The 17,333-nt window shown below is 39.2% G+C and overlaps 1 protein-coding gene across 1 annotated transcript in view; it reads left to right on the forward strand.

Annotated features, from left to right (window-relative positions):
• The window catches only part of LOC135082083 (two pore channel protein 1-like), a 43,833-nt gene extending 33,816 nt beyond the window's left edge, over positions 1 to 10,017 (forward strand). The window contains exons 14-18 of the mRNA XM_063976845.1: positions 3,564 to 3,669; positions 4,034 to 4,140; positions 6,403 to 6,511; positions 6,994 to 7,105; positions 8,350 to 10,017. Of these exons, the coding sequence (XP_063832915.1) occupies positions 3,564 to 3,669; positions 4,034 to 4,140; positions 6,403 to 6,511; positions 6,994 to 7,103 (432 nt within the window). The 3' untranslated portion in view covers positions 7,104 to 7,105; positions 8,350 to 10,017. The remainder of the gene's footprint in view (positions 1 to 3,563; positions 3,670 to 4,033; positions 4,141 to 6,402; positions 6,512 to 6,993; positions 7,106 to 8,349) is intronic.
• Positions 10,018 to 17,333: the final 7,316 nt, after the last annotated feature.

Raw genomic sequence — 17,333 nt, forward strand, 5'->3', positions numbered from 1 at the left:
CCTGTTATTTAGCATTATTACTGTTTTTATTTTATCAGGATATTCCGCTTAGTTTAAAAGTTATTACGTTTTCTTTACAATAAGTAATTGGAAGAAAAAAAAATCTATAAAAAATTTAAAAAAAATCTCAATAATTTTTTGACCTCTTTTTTGTCGTACAAAATAGGTCTAGTTTCATCTATTTTCATATGTACACTTTAACGTGACTCACACTGTATAAATATCTCCTGTATATTCCTCATTTTCCTGATCATTAATTCCTTTCCAAATTCCGAAAGTAGGCATTTTTCCTTTTAATTCCCGTTTCCCCGTTTTTAACTCGACACTGGCAAGAGGCATAGCATAGCCATAATAAAAAAAAAAAAAAAAAAAAACAGGTCCGTGGACCGATCTTCAATTAGTATGTGCCCAGCGGTTGCTGTGACAACACGCTTGGGTGCAGTTTTGTTTTTTGAAAATATACCATCCTATACACGAAAATACTGTTCAAATAACTCCAGAAACATATTAAGTAAAAATCAAGGAATGACTTTTTACCATTATGTTGTACATTTATGCACTTTAAAACACTAATTTAATTTTAATTTGTCAATTAAAAGGCGTCACCGCGGCGGCAGCCATTTTAAGAAAATTTCAAAGATTAAAAATCGCAGACTTGACACTGACTCATAAATTACTATACGAAAGGAAGGTTAAATAAAGCAATAAAAATATTTTTTTAACGATTATTTTATTATCAATTTGTATTGCAAAAATTACTAATAGTCCCGTCCAGCCCCTCGTGTTAAGCTAAATAAGCTTGGGTTACGAGTGGGCTCACACAATAGTCGTGCGGCATCATGGATCAAACTTGTTCGAATCTCACTGCTGTTGTTCGTATGCGACTGGTTAGTTAGTAAATCATCCTAATTATTGACACCTAGCTCACGAGATAGGCTAAAATTATAATAATTATACAGTGTGTCTGGTCACCAGTGTCCGACCCGTTAGGGCGCAGTAATATGATCAATTTTATCGACAAATCTACTGATAAAACATTTTATCCCTACTATTTAAAAATTACAGCTATTTTAATTTTTTTATTTCTGAGTCCGGATGGATTGATGACGAACGAACGAACGAACGAACTTGAACGTTAAAAAAAAATGATGCTTCTTTTTATATTTCAATACTCAATATGTTTATTGCTTCCATAATAGTAATATAGGATTTTTCAATGTTACAAAAAAAATTAGAAAGTGAACTTACCTTTTTTCTATTTTTAGATGCACTAAGTCATTACCTAAAAACTGATATAATACCTTGGCTTTAAATCAACTAATCTAGGTGCTAGCTACACAGGAGATGTAGTGGTGGAAAGGAGAGGTGGGAATAGTCCCGTAACTTCTACCTCACTTTGTATAGAATTGAGGTACAGCTATTATACGAGTACTCAACCGCTGAGGAGCTCAATAGTTATCAATAGTGACAATAAAATAACTGAACGTCAGAAAGGTTCCGGAGTGGAGGCGTGGGTCATCCCTAGCTTTGTCACTACCGTGACGAGTGGGAATTTTTCTAAAATATCAAGATGGACTGACTAAAGATAGCAGGAAGACGCTGTGTGCAGGCCACTATCAACTGGGCGACGTGAAAATCATTGGAGGAGGCCTTTGTTCAGAAGTGGACGTCCAGTAGCTAAAATGATGATGACGATGATTCCTTACAGTATCCAATTCAATAGGCAGAAACTAAACGTAAACGAAGTGTCGCCTCTGTAATGGTATCATTATCTATAACTCATAATATTTCGTGCGCTGTTGGATGACAGTTTTAAACTAGAGATGGGTCATTTTTTTATCGAATTAGAAAATACCAGTCAACGATTCTCAAGGCGATTATCGATTACATTAGATTTTAATCGGGAAGAAAAATTATTAAAGGCTTAAGCATCAGTATGAAGCCCATACGCACTTGTAGCACAAGTAACACGATTAGCCACAATCCCCTCAGTTGTGAATTCGGAATCGCCAGTTGTAATTTTAAAATCGCATCACAGAGTGAAGTAACTAACACCAAAAAACGGCAGAGCGAAGTGATTTCGTTTCAACTGCCACGTTTTGTCACTTGTCTAGGAGGGCTAAATATTAGTCTAAGGGAGGGGCGCTTAGATTACATTACAGGAAACGCACAATATAATAAAAGAAAATAATGTAAGTAGCTGAACATTTTTGCTATTGAGCACCATGAAAATTATAAATAACACAATTTAATCGATTTGTTTATTTTCACAATCGATTCAAAATGTCTATGATGAGGCGACCGCAGGAACGTCACTATTCGCGCAATCCTAGCAATGAAGTACGACATTTTCTGGTGCAGATTTTATCGCCATAAATTATGAAACTTGATAGTCATGGATTTGACTGACAGCTGTCCGTCAAATTCCCGCCCCGCACCCCGCACTGCACATATTTTGTTCGCGATGTCTGTTCTATACGTAGTAATATTACTTCAATGGACCAGAGTGGGTCGTATCACCCCAGAATGGCCTAGTTGTGTCCACCTTAGCATGCCGACCGATTTGAAATTTTTCATCGTCATAAAGCCATTCCGTCTCCACTGGAGTTGGTGGCCAGGCACGAATCTAGGGTGGGGCAAAACAGGGCGCGAGCCCCGGCCGATAGTCTTAGGGGGCGCCGTCTGGAAAGAAAGAGGCGCTTTTTGAAAAATAACGAACTCGGGTACTACTACCTGAACAACTTCGAGAACATCGTCACGAGCGGCGTGACTCTCTTCGAGCTGACGGTGGTCAACAACTGGTTCATACTCATGAATGCTTACGCTACCATCGCTGGCCAGTTCAGCAGGATCTATTTTATGGTCAGTGACATGTCTGCTCTATTTCTCAATTTGTCTCTGGTAAAAGAGACACTTGAACAAATGATGATGAGACAGGATGCTACAGTACGAGCCTTTAAAAAGGTTGTTCAAAGCCAAGTTTAGAACATTATAGGAAAAAATTGTTGTATTTTTTTTAAAAGAATATTCCCGTTTAGATTAATAAGTAATGCTTGTGTTAGGAGTGGGTATTTCACTTAGATGAGGGTGGCCAAATGCTTGGTTCGTTCGTTCGTTTCAGCCAAATGACGTCCACTGCTGGACAAAAGTCTCCCCAAGGATTTCCATAACAAACGATTCTGCGCTGCTAGAATCAAGGTTCTTCCCGCGTTCTTCACTAGATCGTCGGTCCACCTAGTGGAAGGCCTGCTTACACCACATCTTCAGGCCCGTGGTTGCCACTCGAGAACTTTTCTGCCCCAACGGCCATCAGCTCTACGAGAGTACAACTAAGTGGGTGTAGGTGGAAAGCCGCAAAAGAATGTCTAGGCCGCCTAGCTCGGACAATAACTCGCAGTTCCGTCCCAAAGACTTTGGGAGGACACCGTCAGGTTTCAGAGAGCCTCACATAACCCACTGGTTACCCTGGGCATACCCACTGATGCAATTTCATGACGAAAAAAAAGTGGGTGTAGGTGGAATCTTCGCAATAACTTTCTGACTGTGTATGTGTTATGTTGCAGGTGTTCTACCTGTTCACGATGGTGGTGCTGACGATCGTGGTGGCGAGCGTGCTGGAGGCTTTCCGCTTCCGCATCCAGTACAAGCGCAGTACTACCAAGAGGGACGGTGAGTACCATCACTCCTTTATCTGGGAGCCGATAACAAAATTTAGGGCCTTATCGAGAAAGACAGTCATACCAAATGTCAATTTAGGGGGAAATATTTTACTTCACAACAGGCCTCATACATGTAGGTAGTGTAGGCCAAATTTAATCCTTCATTGGCTCTGGTAAAGAGAAGGTCGACTCCTGCAGTCTTTGCAGTAGAGACCAATGACCAACTACTTCAAGTCAGAGCGTGTATTTTGCGGCGGCACGGTGTCGGTCTGACATAAAAGTCCGTGAACAATTTTGAAAAGTTAATATATAAATCGTTACCTTTATTGATTAACCGGATATGTTAATCTTAATACTGTTGAAATTAATTCCAGAGGAGAAGTTACTCCACGAGGAGGTGCACACGAGCTGGGAGGAGGCGCAAAGACTGGGTGCCAGCGGAGACTTGGCTGAAGAGCTGAGGCCGTACTTACCGCCTGGGGTGAGGCTTCAAACTCTCTCGTATATACAGCCCCCCTAGACAAGTGGCAATATATAACAGTTGTAATTTAATTTAGAAATCTCTTCACGAAGCGAGGTAACTTCATAAAAGAAAACGTCCGGTGAAGGCATTTCGAAATTACAATTCTGACGACTTGTAGATGCGGAAGACGTAGCGTGGGCAGGCCTCCTACTAGATGGACCGACGATCTGGTGAAGGTCGCGTGAAGAGCCTGGATGCGGGCAGCACAGGACCGTTAATTGTGGAAAACCTTGGAGGAGGCCTTTGTCCAGCAGTGGACGTCATTCGGCTGAAACGAAGTAATAGACCCCTCCATAATTTGCATCATCCAGCAAAGTAGATGATTATTTTTACATGGCTATATTACCAAGCCACTTGGACGTGGAAATTACCTACCTTTATTTATTTATTTATTTTATTTTATTCAGAAAACAAACAGCTTACAAATATATAAATTGCATAGATACAGTGTAGTTGGTCAAAGCCTATAGTTTTCACCTCTATATAACCAAGGGGTATAAAATTTAACAAATTTTAATTATACGTAGAAGCAAAGAGAAAAAAAAAAATGGATAGAAAGAAGTTCGAAGAAATTTGACTATATGTCAGGTCGACGAGTCTGACGCGTGAAATCACCTGCAATCAGTTTTCTTACAGCAGTAGGGTTGGTACAAAATAGGTCTACATGCGGGTGAGCGCTAACTATCTCATTGAACCTATTTGCCACCCTACAGAAGAACGAGTTCCGACGGTAGTTCGTGCGAGTCAACGGCAGGTGCAAGCAGGGGCGCTTTCGATTCTGTTTGTTGGGGACTCGTAGGCGGACATTACTTAAAAGTTGGGAATTATCAACACGGCCGTTACATATGTTCATTAAGTAAGTGATATCCGCAGCCGTCCTACGCAACTCAAGAGGAATAAAGTGGTGCCTCCTGCAGCGCACATAATAGTCTACATCGCGCTTCTTAGATTTGAACTGCAAGTATCTTAAAAACCTTCTTTGGATGGACTCAATTCGGTTACAGTATACTTTGTACTGGGGATTCCAGACCTGAGACGCATACTCGAGGATGCTACGAACGTAGGAACAGTATAAAAATTTTATAGGTTTTAGATTGGAAAAGCGTGCACATGATCTCATAATAAAACCAAGAGCCTTTGAGGCCTTCTTAACTATATAATCCACATGACCATCGAACAGCAGTTTCGAGTCATGGATCACTCCCAGGTCCCTTATATGGTCGACATGAGCTAGACTATGGTTATTAAAAGTGTAATTAAATTTGGTTGGATTAGCTTTTCGAGTAAAAGTAATAGCTTGGCACTTGGATACATTCAGATCCAGCTTGTTATGAATGCAGTAGTTTTGAAAACGAACTAAATCATGTTGTAGTAACATCGAATCATTTAAATTGACAATTTTTTTAAGTATTTTCATGTCGTCCGCGAATAATAGAAATTCAGAGTTTTGGAAACACTTACCTATATCGTTCACAAATATAATAAATAAGAGGGGGCCAAGAAGTGAACCCTGGGGCACACCGGATGGGACAGACATCCATTTAGATTTGTACCCGTTCAAAACAACTATCTGAGACCTATTCTCAATATATGACTCGAACCATCTAAGTAGGTTACCGTGAACGCCGGCCAACTGCAGTTTCTGTAGAAGCATCACGTGATCAATTCGATCGAAAGCCTTACTGTAGTCCGTAAAGATAGCATCGACCTGGCCACCAGAGTCCATAGATGACGTTATGAAATCGTTGGATAGCAGAAGGTTCGAAACTGTGGATCGACGTTTAAGAAAACCATGTTGTTGTGGTATAAATGACGGCGCTAGAGAGGAGTAAAGTTGCTGGTATACAACTCGCTCAAAAACCTTCGAGAAAATGCATAGTTTCGATATGGGTCGATAGTTTTTAACATCGCCTCTATTGCCCTTTTTGTGGATAGGAGTAATGAAAGCAGATTTCCAGATGTTCGGAACAATACCTTCAAGCAATGAACGCTTAAATAATATAGAAATCGGTACAACCATACTTTTAGCTAATTTTACTATAAAGATGGGTGGTATTTCATCAGGTCCTGCACCTTTGGTTAAATCTAAGGACTTTAATAGTTTGAGCAGATCATCTGTATCCACCTCAACATTACCTATACTGCAGCAGGTGTCGGGGCAAGAGTCGGATATGACGTGAGTGCAAGACGTACCTTTAATAAATAATATGTTTTGTCCAGTCGGAGGTAACGTTTATCGGGTCGCGGCCGCGGACGAAAGAGGTCCTGCAGCGGAGGATGTACCAGGCCGACATACAGAAGTGGCTCGCCGAGGAGGACGAAAATGAGGGTAAGTGGCGAGATATATCTTACTATTTATCGCCCGTTTTTACCGTTATTATAATGACTAAAAAGTGTTTTTCCTTACCCAAGTCATAGAGTACTTAAAGAAGTCTTTGTAAGATGTGGTCTTCGTAAAAGGAAGAGGCACTCTACCTTGATTTCCCGCGGACTTCTTGATATAACTTGAAGTTATGTTGTTTGGTTCTTCTGTTTACACACATGCACATTCGTTAACATTTGATTATACTGAATGAACAATTTTCACATTTAATATTCGACTAAACACTAGAAACTGCCAAACACATCTCAAAATCCCCGCACCCCGCGCTACCCTCGACCATAAATTGGTGGGGCGCGTCTTCGTGAAGTACCAACTACCGTTTTTTAAAAATGGAACATGACTGTCAAAGTGACGTTTCTCTTTCCCGCCAAAAGCATAACCTTCACTTTCCCGCCAAAACAAAAAACCTTTACCTTGTCTATGGCCAGGGGTGCCGCCGTCCACGACGCTGACGTCGAGCGAGGACCCGCTGGCGCCGCCGCTGGTGGGCGCGGGCAACGAACAGCGCGTCGCCGTCCGCGGCGGGTACCAGTTGTAGAGGTAGGAGGATATAATGGAATAAATATTATTTGTAGGGCAGCGGACTTGATGATGATTGAAAGGCTGTGTTGCGTAAATTCACTTTATTGCCAGGTCTGCACAGTTTAAATTAAATACAGCACAAATGGAAACCACATCCGGCAAGGCTGGAGTCAAAGCTGCTACAGGCGCGATGGCTCGCAAATACAGACCAGAGTAAATACAAATGAGTAGGTCATCTTCATAGAAACGCCCGAGCGCGGTTTGTATGTGAGCGCGCCAATACGTATGCGGCGCGCACGCACACACTGACAAAATTTAGCGTGGATTAGCGGTGAGTTGCCCCGAATTTTGTCAGTGTGTGCGTGCGCGCCGCATACGTATTGGCGCGCTCACATACAAACCGCGCTCGGTGCGTTTCTATGAAGATGACCTACTCATTTGTATTTACTCTGTGCCCCGATTACGGTAACTTTTAACGTTTCCAATCCAGACGCGCTTCTGATTCTGCGATACGATTGGTCAAAACAGCTGACGTACGCTGTTGAACGACCAATCGTATCGCAGAATCGAGAAGCGTGTCTGGATTGTAGGACGTTAAAAATTACCGTAATCGGGGCTCTGAGCCCCGATTACGGTAACTTTTATAACGTCTACAATCCAGACGCGTTTCTGATTCTGCGATACGATTGGTCAAAACAGCTGACGTACGCTGTTGAATGACCAATGGTATCGCAGAATCGAGAAGCGTGTCTGGATTGTTGACGTTAAAAGTTACCGTAATCGGGGCTCTGGTCTGTTTGTACAGACGGCCACAAGACCGAACGAACGTAGTGTTGGAACCCAACATTATTCACTAGGTTTATTAGGTCATTTAGTCTCTACTGACTACTCCACTGCAGTAATTAAATAAACTTTGAAAATCCCGGATGCTGGTAGTATCAGTTTATCAGTTTATTAATCCATTAATCATTCATTATTATGAAGTCATTTAATTCGTCTCCACTGCAGGCCTCTAATTTACCAGAGGAAAATGGAGAATTTGGTCCACACAATTCAAGCAATCAGTCATTTCAGTCGATTAATCTAGAACTTTTTAATAGTTAAGTACTTAAGTAGATATCATCAACATTTGCAGGCCAAATCTTCCATTTGCTTCTGGTAAAGTAATTTATAGACAGGATGAGTCTTGCAGTGGTGACTAAATAAGTTGATGATGATTATATTGTCGATGTTTATCGATATTAAACCAAGTTTCAATCTAGGTGGATACTAGCGGCGCTGCGGCAGCGGGCGCTCCTCATATGGGACACTTTGGAGGCGCTGTGACTCCGCGCGCTAGCTCTGTGCGCGCGCCTGCGCAACTTCTTTAGTCGATAATCGAATCGACACAGAACTGTACAAGTGTCATTCTGTACGAATGTGTCAAGGTCTTTAGGGCCAGTAGAGGTTTATAGACTAAGAGCTGGTGAACGCCAGACCTACGTCATTTTATAAAAGCTGAGTTTGTCAGCGTATGCTCCCAGTTGGTGAATCATGAAGTTTGGGTCATCGTGGCTTTGGCAGCTATCTTAAAAAAACTGTCTGGCAAGGAGTTGGAACTGTTAAATGTATCTGGCTGATGTGGAAACAACTTTACACAACAACGCCGTTCACTAGCTCAGTCTATTATTTTTGGGAGTTCTTGTCCGAATCTTTGTTGGACTTGAAATTACTGATTGGATTTTTGTTTTGTTTAGGACTAACTTAAATCTGGATGTATACCAATGATCGTTAGTTTATTAACTGTGTTAGACCCTCTGACTGGAAATGTGGATTTTAGATGTAAGTTTCATGAATGACATAGCAGCCATATTGCAAAAAAGTACACTAAAAAAGTTGAAATTAACTCGTAACAATTTCTAATTGACCTGCAAATATTTAATACAGTTAAAATAACTTAAATCTTGTAAATTCTTAATAAAAACAATATGAAGAGTGCATGAATGTATGAAGAATAATGCGAAATACCAACACCTGTGATATGAAATCAATGTTTGACCAATTGCGTGTAAAATATTAAATTATTATTTTTAATATTTATTTAACCTTTATTAGTGAGTTAAGCGTTATGTTATTTAAGTCTTGGTTGTTGTGTACCAAAGGCTTAGATTAATAAAACCTAGATGGATAGTCTTCATACAAACTGATACAAACGCTTCGTCAAGAGTGAGGCAAAAATCTTATGTCATTAGTGTCAATTTTGTTGGGGAGTGTAGACAGTGAAGGCGATTTTCCCGAAAGTAGGGAAATTTTTAATACGTTTTTAATAATTTTATAATTAACAAAAACAAAACGCATCATGTACTTACTTATTTATTGAATTCAAAGTACCTACCTAATAACAATAAGATAAATCGACTTAAAAGTCTCGATTTCATAAAAAAGGAAGTGTATTTGTACGGCGAACAATTGGGAAATAAATTTTCTTGTTACTGGTATCATTCCCGTATTTAATTTTTGAAAGCCAAATTCAAGCAAAATACGCGTCGAATCGTAGTACTTACTTATGAACATGGACCTATAAAAAAAGGCGGACGGAACTCGCGCTACAACAAAACTGTGACGCAAAATTTTGGCGTTTGTCTATTGTGTGAGTGAATTTAGGGATACCATGTTAGTAAAACATTTTACCCATTTATCTTAAGAAAAACATAGATGGGCAGATATGTTACTTGGAAATGTAGACGGAATTATATCGTGCCATTTGAAAAGGATGAAAGATGAATACGTTGAGGTAGACGCGAAATTTTCAAATTTTCTTACTTTGTTTGCAAGTCAGTGTCAGGTACGATTCACGCAGTTACAAATTATCAATCTTGTGTACCTACGTAATCATAATCTTATGTATCATCAATATTATTATCTCTGATAGATTTTAACATACAACCTGACACGGACTTGCAAAAATATAAGAAAATTTGAATTTCGCAGTTCCACGCCCTTGGGAAGGATCAAATCTGCCTACGAAAATATATCCCATTAAAACACATTTATTTCAATAGTATGCGTAATAAACACCTAAAAAGTCTTAAAATTATAGATTTCCCACTTTTCGGGTAATTTTCCCACGTAAATAACTGAGAACACTGGCCTTTGACGTATTAATTTGTCGAGTGATTGACGTTTGATTTTAATATTTTAATGTTTATAAAATCGGGGAAATAAGTGATTAGATTATAAGTTTACCTGTGAAATGTGATTCCTAGATTTTTGTTCGTTCGATCAGAACGGTTTTTACACAATTTCACCACGCAAGACATGTCGTATTTGTGTTTTTTTTTCGCCGCGTAAATGTGTCAACTGTGTGAAGTTTGCACTCGAAGTGGTGTATCAGGGTATGTATGTGTGCGTGCCGGCCTGTACGTACAGGCGAGCTGGTATATCCTAATGTCACAGTATTTTGTTGATGAGAATCCGTCCGACTTTTTTTATAGGTCCATGCTTATGAAATGTAACACTGGTCACTTTCTTTTGTTTTTCTGATGTATTTTAGACACCCTTTCACAGCACAAACCGTTTTAATTAATTAAAATTCGTCAGACGTGTTTACGGGTAGATCCGCCGATTTTATTCCGCGGGATTTATTTTACGTTTTTTGAAAAACTTAACAGGGATGCGTGCAAACTAGCTTAAACTGAAAGGTTAAGCAATAAGCTTTTTAGATCAGTGTGAGGCCCTTAGATTCAATCGTGATTTTAGAAGTAACAAGCGTCCAAATATTTTTTCACAAAATGGTAATGACGTTTTCCTAATGGTAATGATTTTATTAAAATGGTAATGATCTTATGTTAATGGTGATGACGAAATATAATTTTATAGTAATACATTAAATTAAAATTACTTAAAAACTAAAATTTAATTGTTTAGCTAAACACCAATTTTATCTATGTTATTTTCCTAGCTAAGCACGTACCTATTAAAGAATGGGTTGGAAATAAAAATAAATGTATTCAATATTTTAATGAATTTATTGAATTTGGAACAATACGGACATTAGTTAAATTTTTTTTACGTTCCTAATATTATTCAGAATCAGAAAAAATATATATTTACACCAATGAGGATTTTGATTGAAAAATATGCCTAGGTACTCTTACTTAGACTTACACAATAGTCAACATACAAGAAATGAATAAAAAAACGTCTTTTCGTAAACTAATAAAAAACCTTTTCATTTAAAAACAAAGCTTAAAGAACAATGGGACAAAACGTCCCCAGAACTGTAGCACTTTAATACCTACCTTGTATGATAGACCATGCTAATACCCGACCGATCTCTCTAGCTACAATCACGGCAAAGGTCCTTGACAGTGTGCTTGACTCTCTACTAGATAAATATTTAAAATCACATAATGCTCAATTCGGGTTTAAGCCTGGACTGTCGACCGAGAGCGCCATCCTTAGTCTTAAGCACACTGTCAGGTACTACACGGATCAGGGGACTTTCCATTTACGCATGCTTCCTCGACCTCTCCAAGGCGTTCGATCTTGTGTCTTATGACATCCTTTGGGATAAGATGAGGAGGCAGGGCGTCCCGTCAGAAGTATCACAAATATTCCATTATTAGTATGCTAACCAGATTAACAGCGTAAGATGGGCTAACGTTTTTTCTGAGGAGTATGGGTTGCAGTGCGGGGTGAGACAGGGTGGGCTGACGTCTCCCAGGCTTTTCAACCTATACGTAAATGACCTCATTGTTGCCCTTAGCAGTATGCGTATCGGATGCTGGGTAGATGGTGTTTGTATCAACAACATAAGCTACGCTGATGATTTATGGTACTGCTGGCGCCAACAATGGGGGCTCTCAGAAAGATGGTGGGTGTGTGTGAAGCGTATGCTAAATGCCATGGCTTATTTGTATAATGTGAAGAAGAGCGAATACATGGTATTTAAGGCCGCCAGTAAATGTCCAAACGTGGTACCCGACCTCTTGCTGAATGGGGTAAAGTTAAACAGAGTCACTAAATTTAAATATCTCGGACACTACGTTACTGATGACCTTAAAGATCATGTTGATATCGAGAGGGAACGAAGGGCGCTGGCAGTAAGGTGTAATATGTTGGCTCGCAGGTTTGCCCGATGTAATGACCATGTCAAGATCACTCTGTTTAAAGCATACTGTCAGAGTCCATACACGGGAAACCTGTGGACCACGTACTCGCAGAAATCGCTTAGCGTCCTTCGGGTCCAATATAACAACGGTTTCAGGGTGCTGTTGGGCTTGCCTCGCTTCTGCAGTGCTTCGGAAATGTTTGCTCAGTCGCATACTGACGGCTTCTTTGCTGTCCTATGCAAGAAGACTGCCTCGTTGCTCAGTAGGATACGGGCGAGCCCCAACAGTATCCTGAAGACCGTGGCGGAGAGGTACGACTCTCCTATTATCCGACATTTCCTTATGGAATCCCAGTGGTATGTTATAATAAGTAAATTACTAACATAGTTGTATAAGGCACCCATTTACTAACCATGTGGATCATTGTTATCTTTAAATGAATAAATTGAATTGAATACTATAATTTTATTATATGACAGCTCAAGTGTGACATGTCTCAGAAAAGTTATATCAAAAATAAAAATTCATAAGCAACCCTGAAAAAATACATACAAAATCACTTTTGACCAACTTCAAAGGGCACGACAGCTTGACCCCGGGACAATTCGACCCCTGTGACAACTCGACCCCTGCTACAACTCAAACCCTGCGACAACTTGATTTTTTTCAACACTCAACACTTTTAACTTACTTCAAAATAATGGTTTCACGACTGCTGGACAGTGGCGGCGTAGCATGGGTTGGCACCCGGGGCATAGCACAGCTCAGCATCCCCCGTCATAAGTCCTTAATGTAAGTAAGTTGGGTATACATATAGTGGGGAGGTAAGACACCCCAAAATGGTCTGGTGCACCCCCTCTTTTGGGTTACCGATTGAATGAATGAAAGGTGTTAGTTCGAATGAGCTATATGATACTAATCGCAACACCCCCCCCCCCCCCCCCCAATCATGGCATATCCTCGTTATACTAGCGCCAGTGAGTACTAATCTGCGTGACTTTTGTCACCCCCTGATGAGTGGCACCCGGGGCGGACCGCCCCCCCCTTACGCCGCTAGTGGCTGGACCCTACGACTGCTTAACCCTACGACAACTTGTACTTGTGACCCTGTGACAAGTCGAACACTGTGACACGTCAACCCCTGCGACTACTCTGAGCATTTATTGTAGATACAGTTCAGGCATTGATTGATGGAGCTAAATGGTTTACAATAAGTATCATAGTTGAATATTTTGGACTTGTCGTAGGGGTCGAGTTGTCCGGGTCAAGTTTTTGTAGGGTCGAGCTTCGTTTAAAGTAGGTTAAAATTAATTTAATCTTGTTATCGCAGGGGTCGAGTTGTCACAGGGGTCCAGTTGTCGAACTGTCGTAGGGAACCTACGACAGTTCGACCCCGATGACAACTATGATACTTATTGTAAACCATTTAGCTCCATCAATCAATGCCTGAACAGAATCTAGAATAAATGCTCAGAGTAGTCGCAGGGGTTGACGTGTCGCAGTGTTCGACTTGTCACAGGGGTCGAGTTGTAATAGAGATCGACTTGTCGCAAGGATCGAGGTGTCCAGGTCGAGTTTTCTTAACGCTCAAGCAGTCGTGATACCGTTTGAAGTAGGTCAAAAGTAATTTAATCGAGTTGTCGCAGGGGTCAAGTTGTCGGAGGGTTCGAGTGGTCGTAGGGTTCAGCTGTCGTATGGTCCAGCAGTCGTGAAACCATTTGAAGTAAGTCAAAAGTGTTGAGTGTTGAAAAAAATCAAGTTGTCGCAGGGTTTGAGTTGTCGCAGGGGTCGAGTTGTCACAGGAGTCGAATTGTCCCGGGGTCAAGCTGTCGTGATACCCATTGAAGTCGGTCAAAAGTGATTTTGTATGTAATTTTTCAGGGTTGCTTATGGATTCTTATTTTAGATATAACTTTTTTCTGAGACATGCATGTCACACTTGAGCTGTCATATTATAATAAAATTATAGTATTATCATGTAGGTACTATCATATTATAAGGTAGGTATTAAAGTGCTACAGTTCTGGGGACGTTTTGTCCCATTGTTCTTTTAGGAAACCATTCATAGTCATCATTACCATATACAAAGTGTCATCACCATAAGCCTAAATGATATGGTAATGATGTTAATGGTAATGACGAAAACGATTTTAAAATTATATAAAAATAATTGTCACCACTATTGGGACACCTCAATATCGCCATTTTTTTATTGTAATCACATGCTACAAAGTGCTAATTATTTGAAAAATATCGATATATAAAACTTACCAAATCGCACAAAATGGGAATGACGCGAGCCGATGACAAACTGCGAGTGTCTCTCGTTTTCGGAGTTTAAAAAGTCTCGGAGCTGCGTAAATTTTACGTGCATTCTGTTCTGTTACGAGCAACGAATTGAAGAGTGGGACGCGCGGACACAAGCGGGGATAAGTCGCGTCGCGGCCACATTAAAGAACCTTTGATGCTGCCGCGATGGCTATGACGATTTCTCGTGACAATATTTCAATTCATGATTCCATTTTATTGGCTAATACGATTTCAATATAATTTTGTTATTTTGTCACGGTAAATATGTACATTTTAAATTTATAATCAAAATCTGGTCTGTGTATAGGTAAAGTAAAAAAAATTAAAAGACAACGGCAAAGGTCAGTATTTTTACTGTGATGGTAATGACGTTTAGTGCGTGTTTTCTTGATTATCGAAATAACTTGAAGTATTTAATCAATATGGATCATGGCGCCTTATGTGGAAACTTGTATGAATCGTTATTCAGAAGTTTAATTTACCAGAACTACAACAGTTTTTTTTTTATCGATCGGAACATATGTTTTTTACTGTTTCGCGGATTTACCCTTACCAATTTTTCACTTTGACAGTTCATGTGACGTTTACGGGTAAGCCGTGCCGGCTCCCTAAAAACTGCCTCACCTTTCGTGCACTGACTATCTATCTAGGTTTTATTAATCTAAGACCAAAGGGTTTTTAGATGAAGAATATACCATTCATTATTTTGTATTATTCATTATCAAAATAATTAATTCTCTAATGCGGCTTATGACCGATTAGTAGATTTTAAAATAAATATGAAACGAAATGTTCATAACAAAACGTGAAATAAAATATGATATAATATTTAGCTTAACAGAAGAAAAAAAAAGAGAAAAACTAATCAAAAAATACTGCTCCACAAATAGGTAGTTTCCTCGAAACAGATTTGATTATTATAATGTGTAAGAGACTCTTAATATAATTTAACATCTGAATGTATGTAAACCTACTTTCCCAGTAAATATTATGTCTATTGAATTACAATAATGTGCAACTAATATTCTAAATCGCTTATAGAAAAGCTTGTAGTGATAAGACATTTTTCGAATAAGAAGGTGATTATGAGATTATCACTAAGAACAAAAATAATAAAACAAATTGTTTTGGTGGACTGAACAACACTGACCAATACATAGTTCAATGAAACTCACCACCTCCAATGGTTCTTGAACTTTCTGTCTTTAGTCTAAGGTTCAAATTTATTTGATGCCAGTGATTGTACTAAACGGTAGTGGGAGGGGTGACAAGTGTCTGATTGGTCATGTCACGTAACTAGACGTCATTACGTCATGAGTTATAAATATTATGTATGTTTTATTATGTTTAGAGGTATATTAGATCAAAAACAGGTACCGATATTAATACCATAAGATATTTAAACTATGTAGCTTATGAAACAAATCTGAATGTAGTATATTTCATGAAGTCTCGTCAATATTAAAATAATTATGTGTGAAATAAAAATAGACAGATTTTAAAAATTACACTAGCGCCACGGTTAATTGACTTCTTTTGTGAAGTTAGATATTCGAATTTTACGGCAAATATATTTTAATTTTGTCATTAACTATATCGTTCTTTTTAAGTTTATCCCTAGGAAATAAAGTAGTCAATGTGATAGTTCATGGACCATTTAGAATGTTATGTAATGTGCGACTCAAAAATTAATCATCCCTTTTATTTTTGAAAAAATTGTTTCTCCATGATAATGATTTTTTGATATTTTTAGAGGTTTTGTAAAGCTTTTGAGTTTTCATAAGACCTTTTTGTCATTACGATAGAAATGTTAATCTACCGTCACTGTCATTGTTTGAAAAAGAGGCTGACAAGAGCTAAGTTACTAGCGCCATCATCGGATTTTAAGTTTCATCTAAAGCTTGGTCCGCGAGCACGTAGAATTTTGTCCAATGACCCCAAGCTACCCAACCTTATCGCTCGCGCGTAATTATATTGCTGTCGCGACTGTGCGACGGGCGCCCGCAGTGAGTGTGCGAGTGCGACAGCAACATAATTACGCGCGAGCGATAAGGATGGGTAGCTTGGGGTCATTGGACAAAATTCTACGTGCTCACAGACCAGGCTTTAATAGGCCACTTCTGCGAAGTATGTAGGCTAGGTACCCATTTATGTTACAACGCGATCGAGTAAACTGCGCACCTGACTGTGACGTCACATCGACGCTCTGGTACGGGCGAACGCCAGCTGTGCGGGTAAGTGGAAGGAAGAGTCGCATTCCAGCGAGGTACGCAGTCGCACGAGTAGTCGTTCGTAGTCAAAAAGAAAACAAATATATGTTAGAATTAGGCATTTAATATTGTCCTTAATTGGTTTACCTACTTTATTTAAAACATATAAATTAAAATCCATAGGTGGCGCTATTCAGCTCAAGTCTGCCTCTCATAGCCACTTAAATAAAAACGAATCTTAGATATAAATAAATGAAAATGCATATGCTCCAATTTCATTTAGAAAACCATTCATTTATGAAGTAAATTTTACATTTCTCAATCATTTAGGTATTCGATGGTGCTTACGCTTGTAGGTATGTAAAATTGGATAGATATAAAAGGACACTAGGGTAAAATAAATTGAGGTTTCTGCCTCCATTATAGACTAGGCATAGATGTGATTCAATTTGTCTATAGTTCCGTGATCCAAAAGTATTCATAATAAATAAGAATTAATATTAAAATAAATTATTTAGATTTTATATCAATTTATTTGGCAGCTTATTTTGCGTGCGGCTTTTTAGAGACTATTTTAAGTTTTAATATTTATAGGTAAAAAGTAAGAGAATTTATACATTCGAGTTTGTGAAA

This window comes from Ostrinia nubilalis, chromosome 21, assembly GCF_963855985.1.
Source record: "Ostrinia nubilalis chromosome 21, ilOstNubi1.1, whole genome shotgun sequence".
Lineage (NCBI taxonomy): Eukaryota > Metazoa > Arthropoda > Insecta > Lepidoptera > Crambidae > Ostrinia > Ostrinia nubilalis.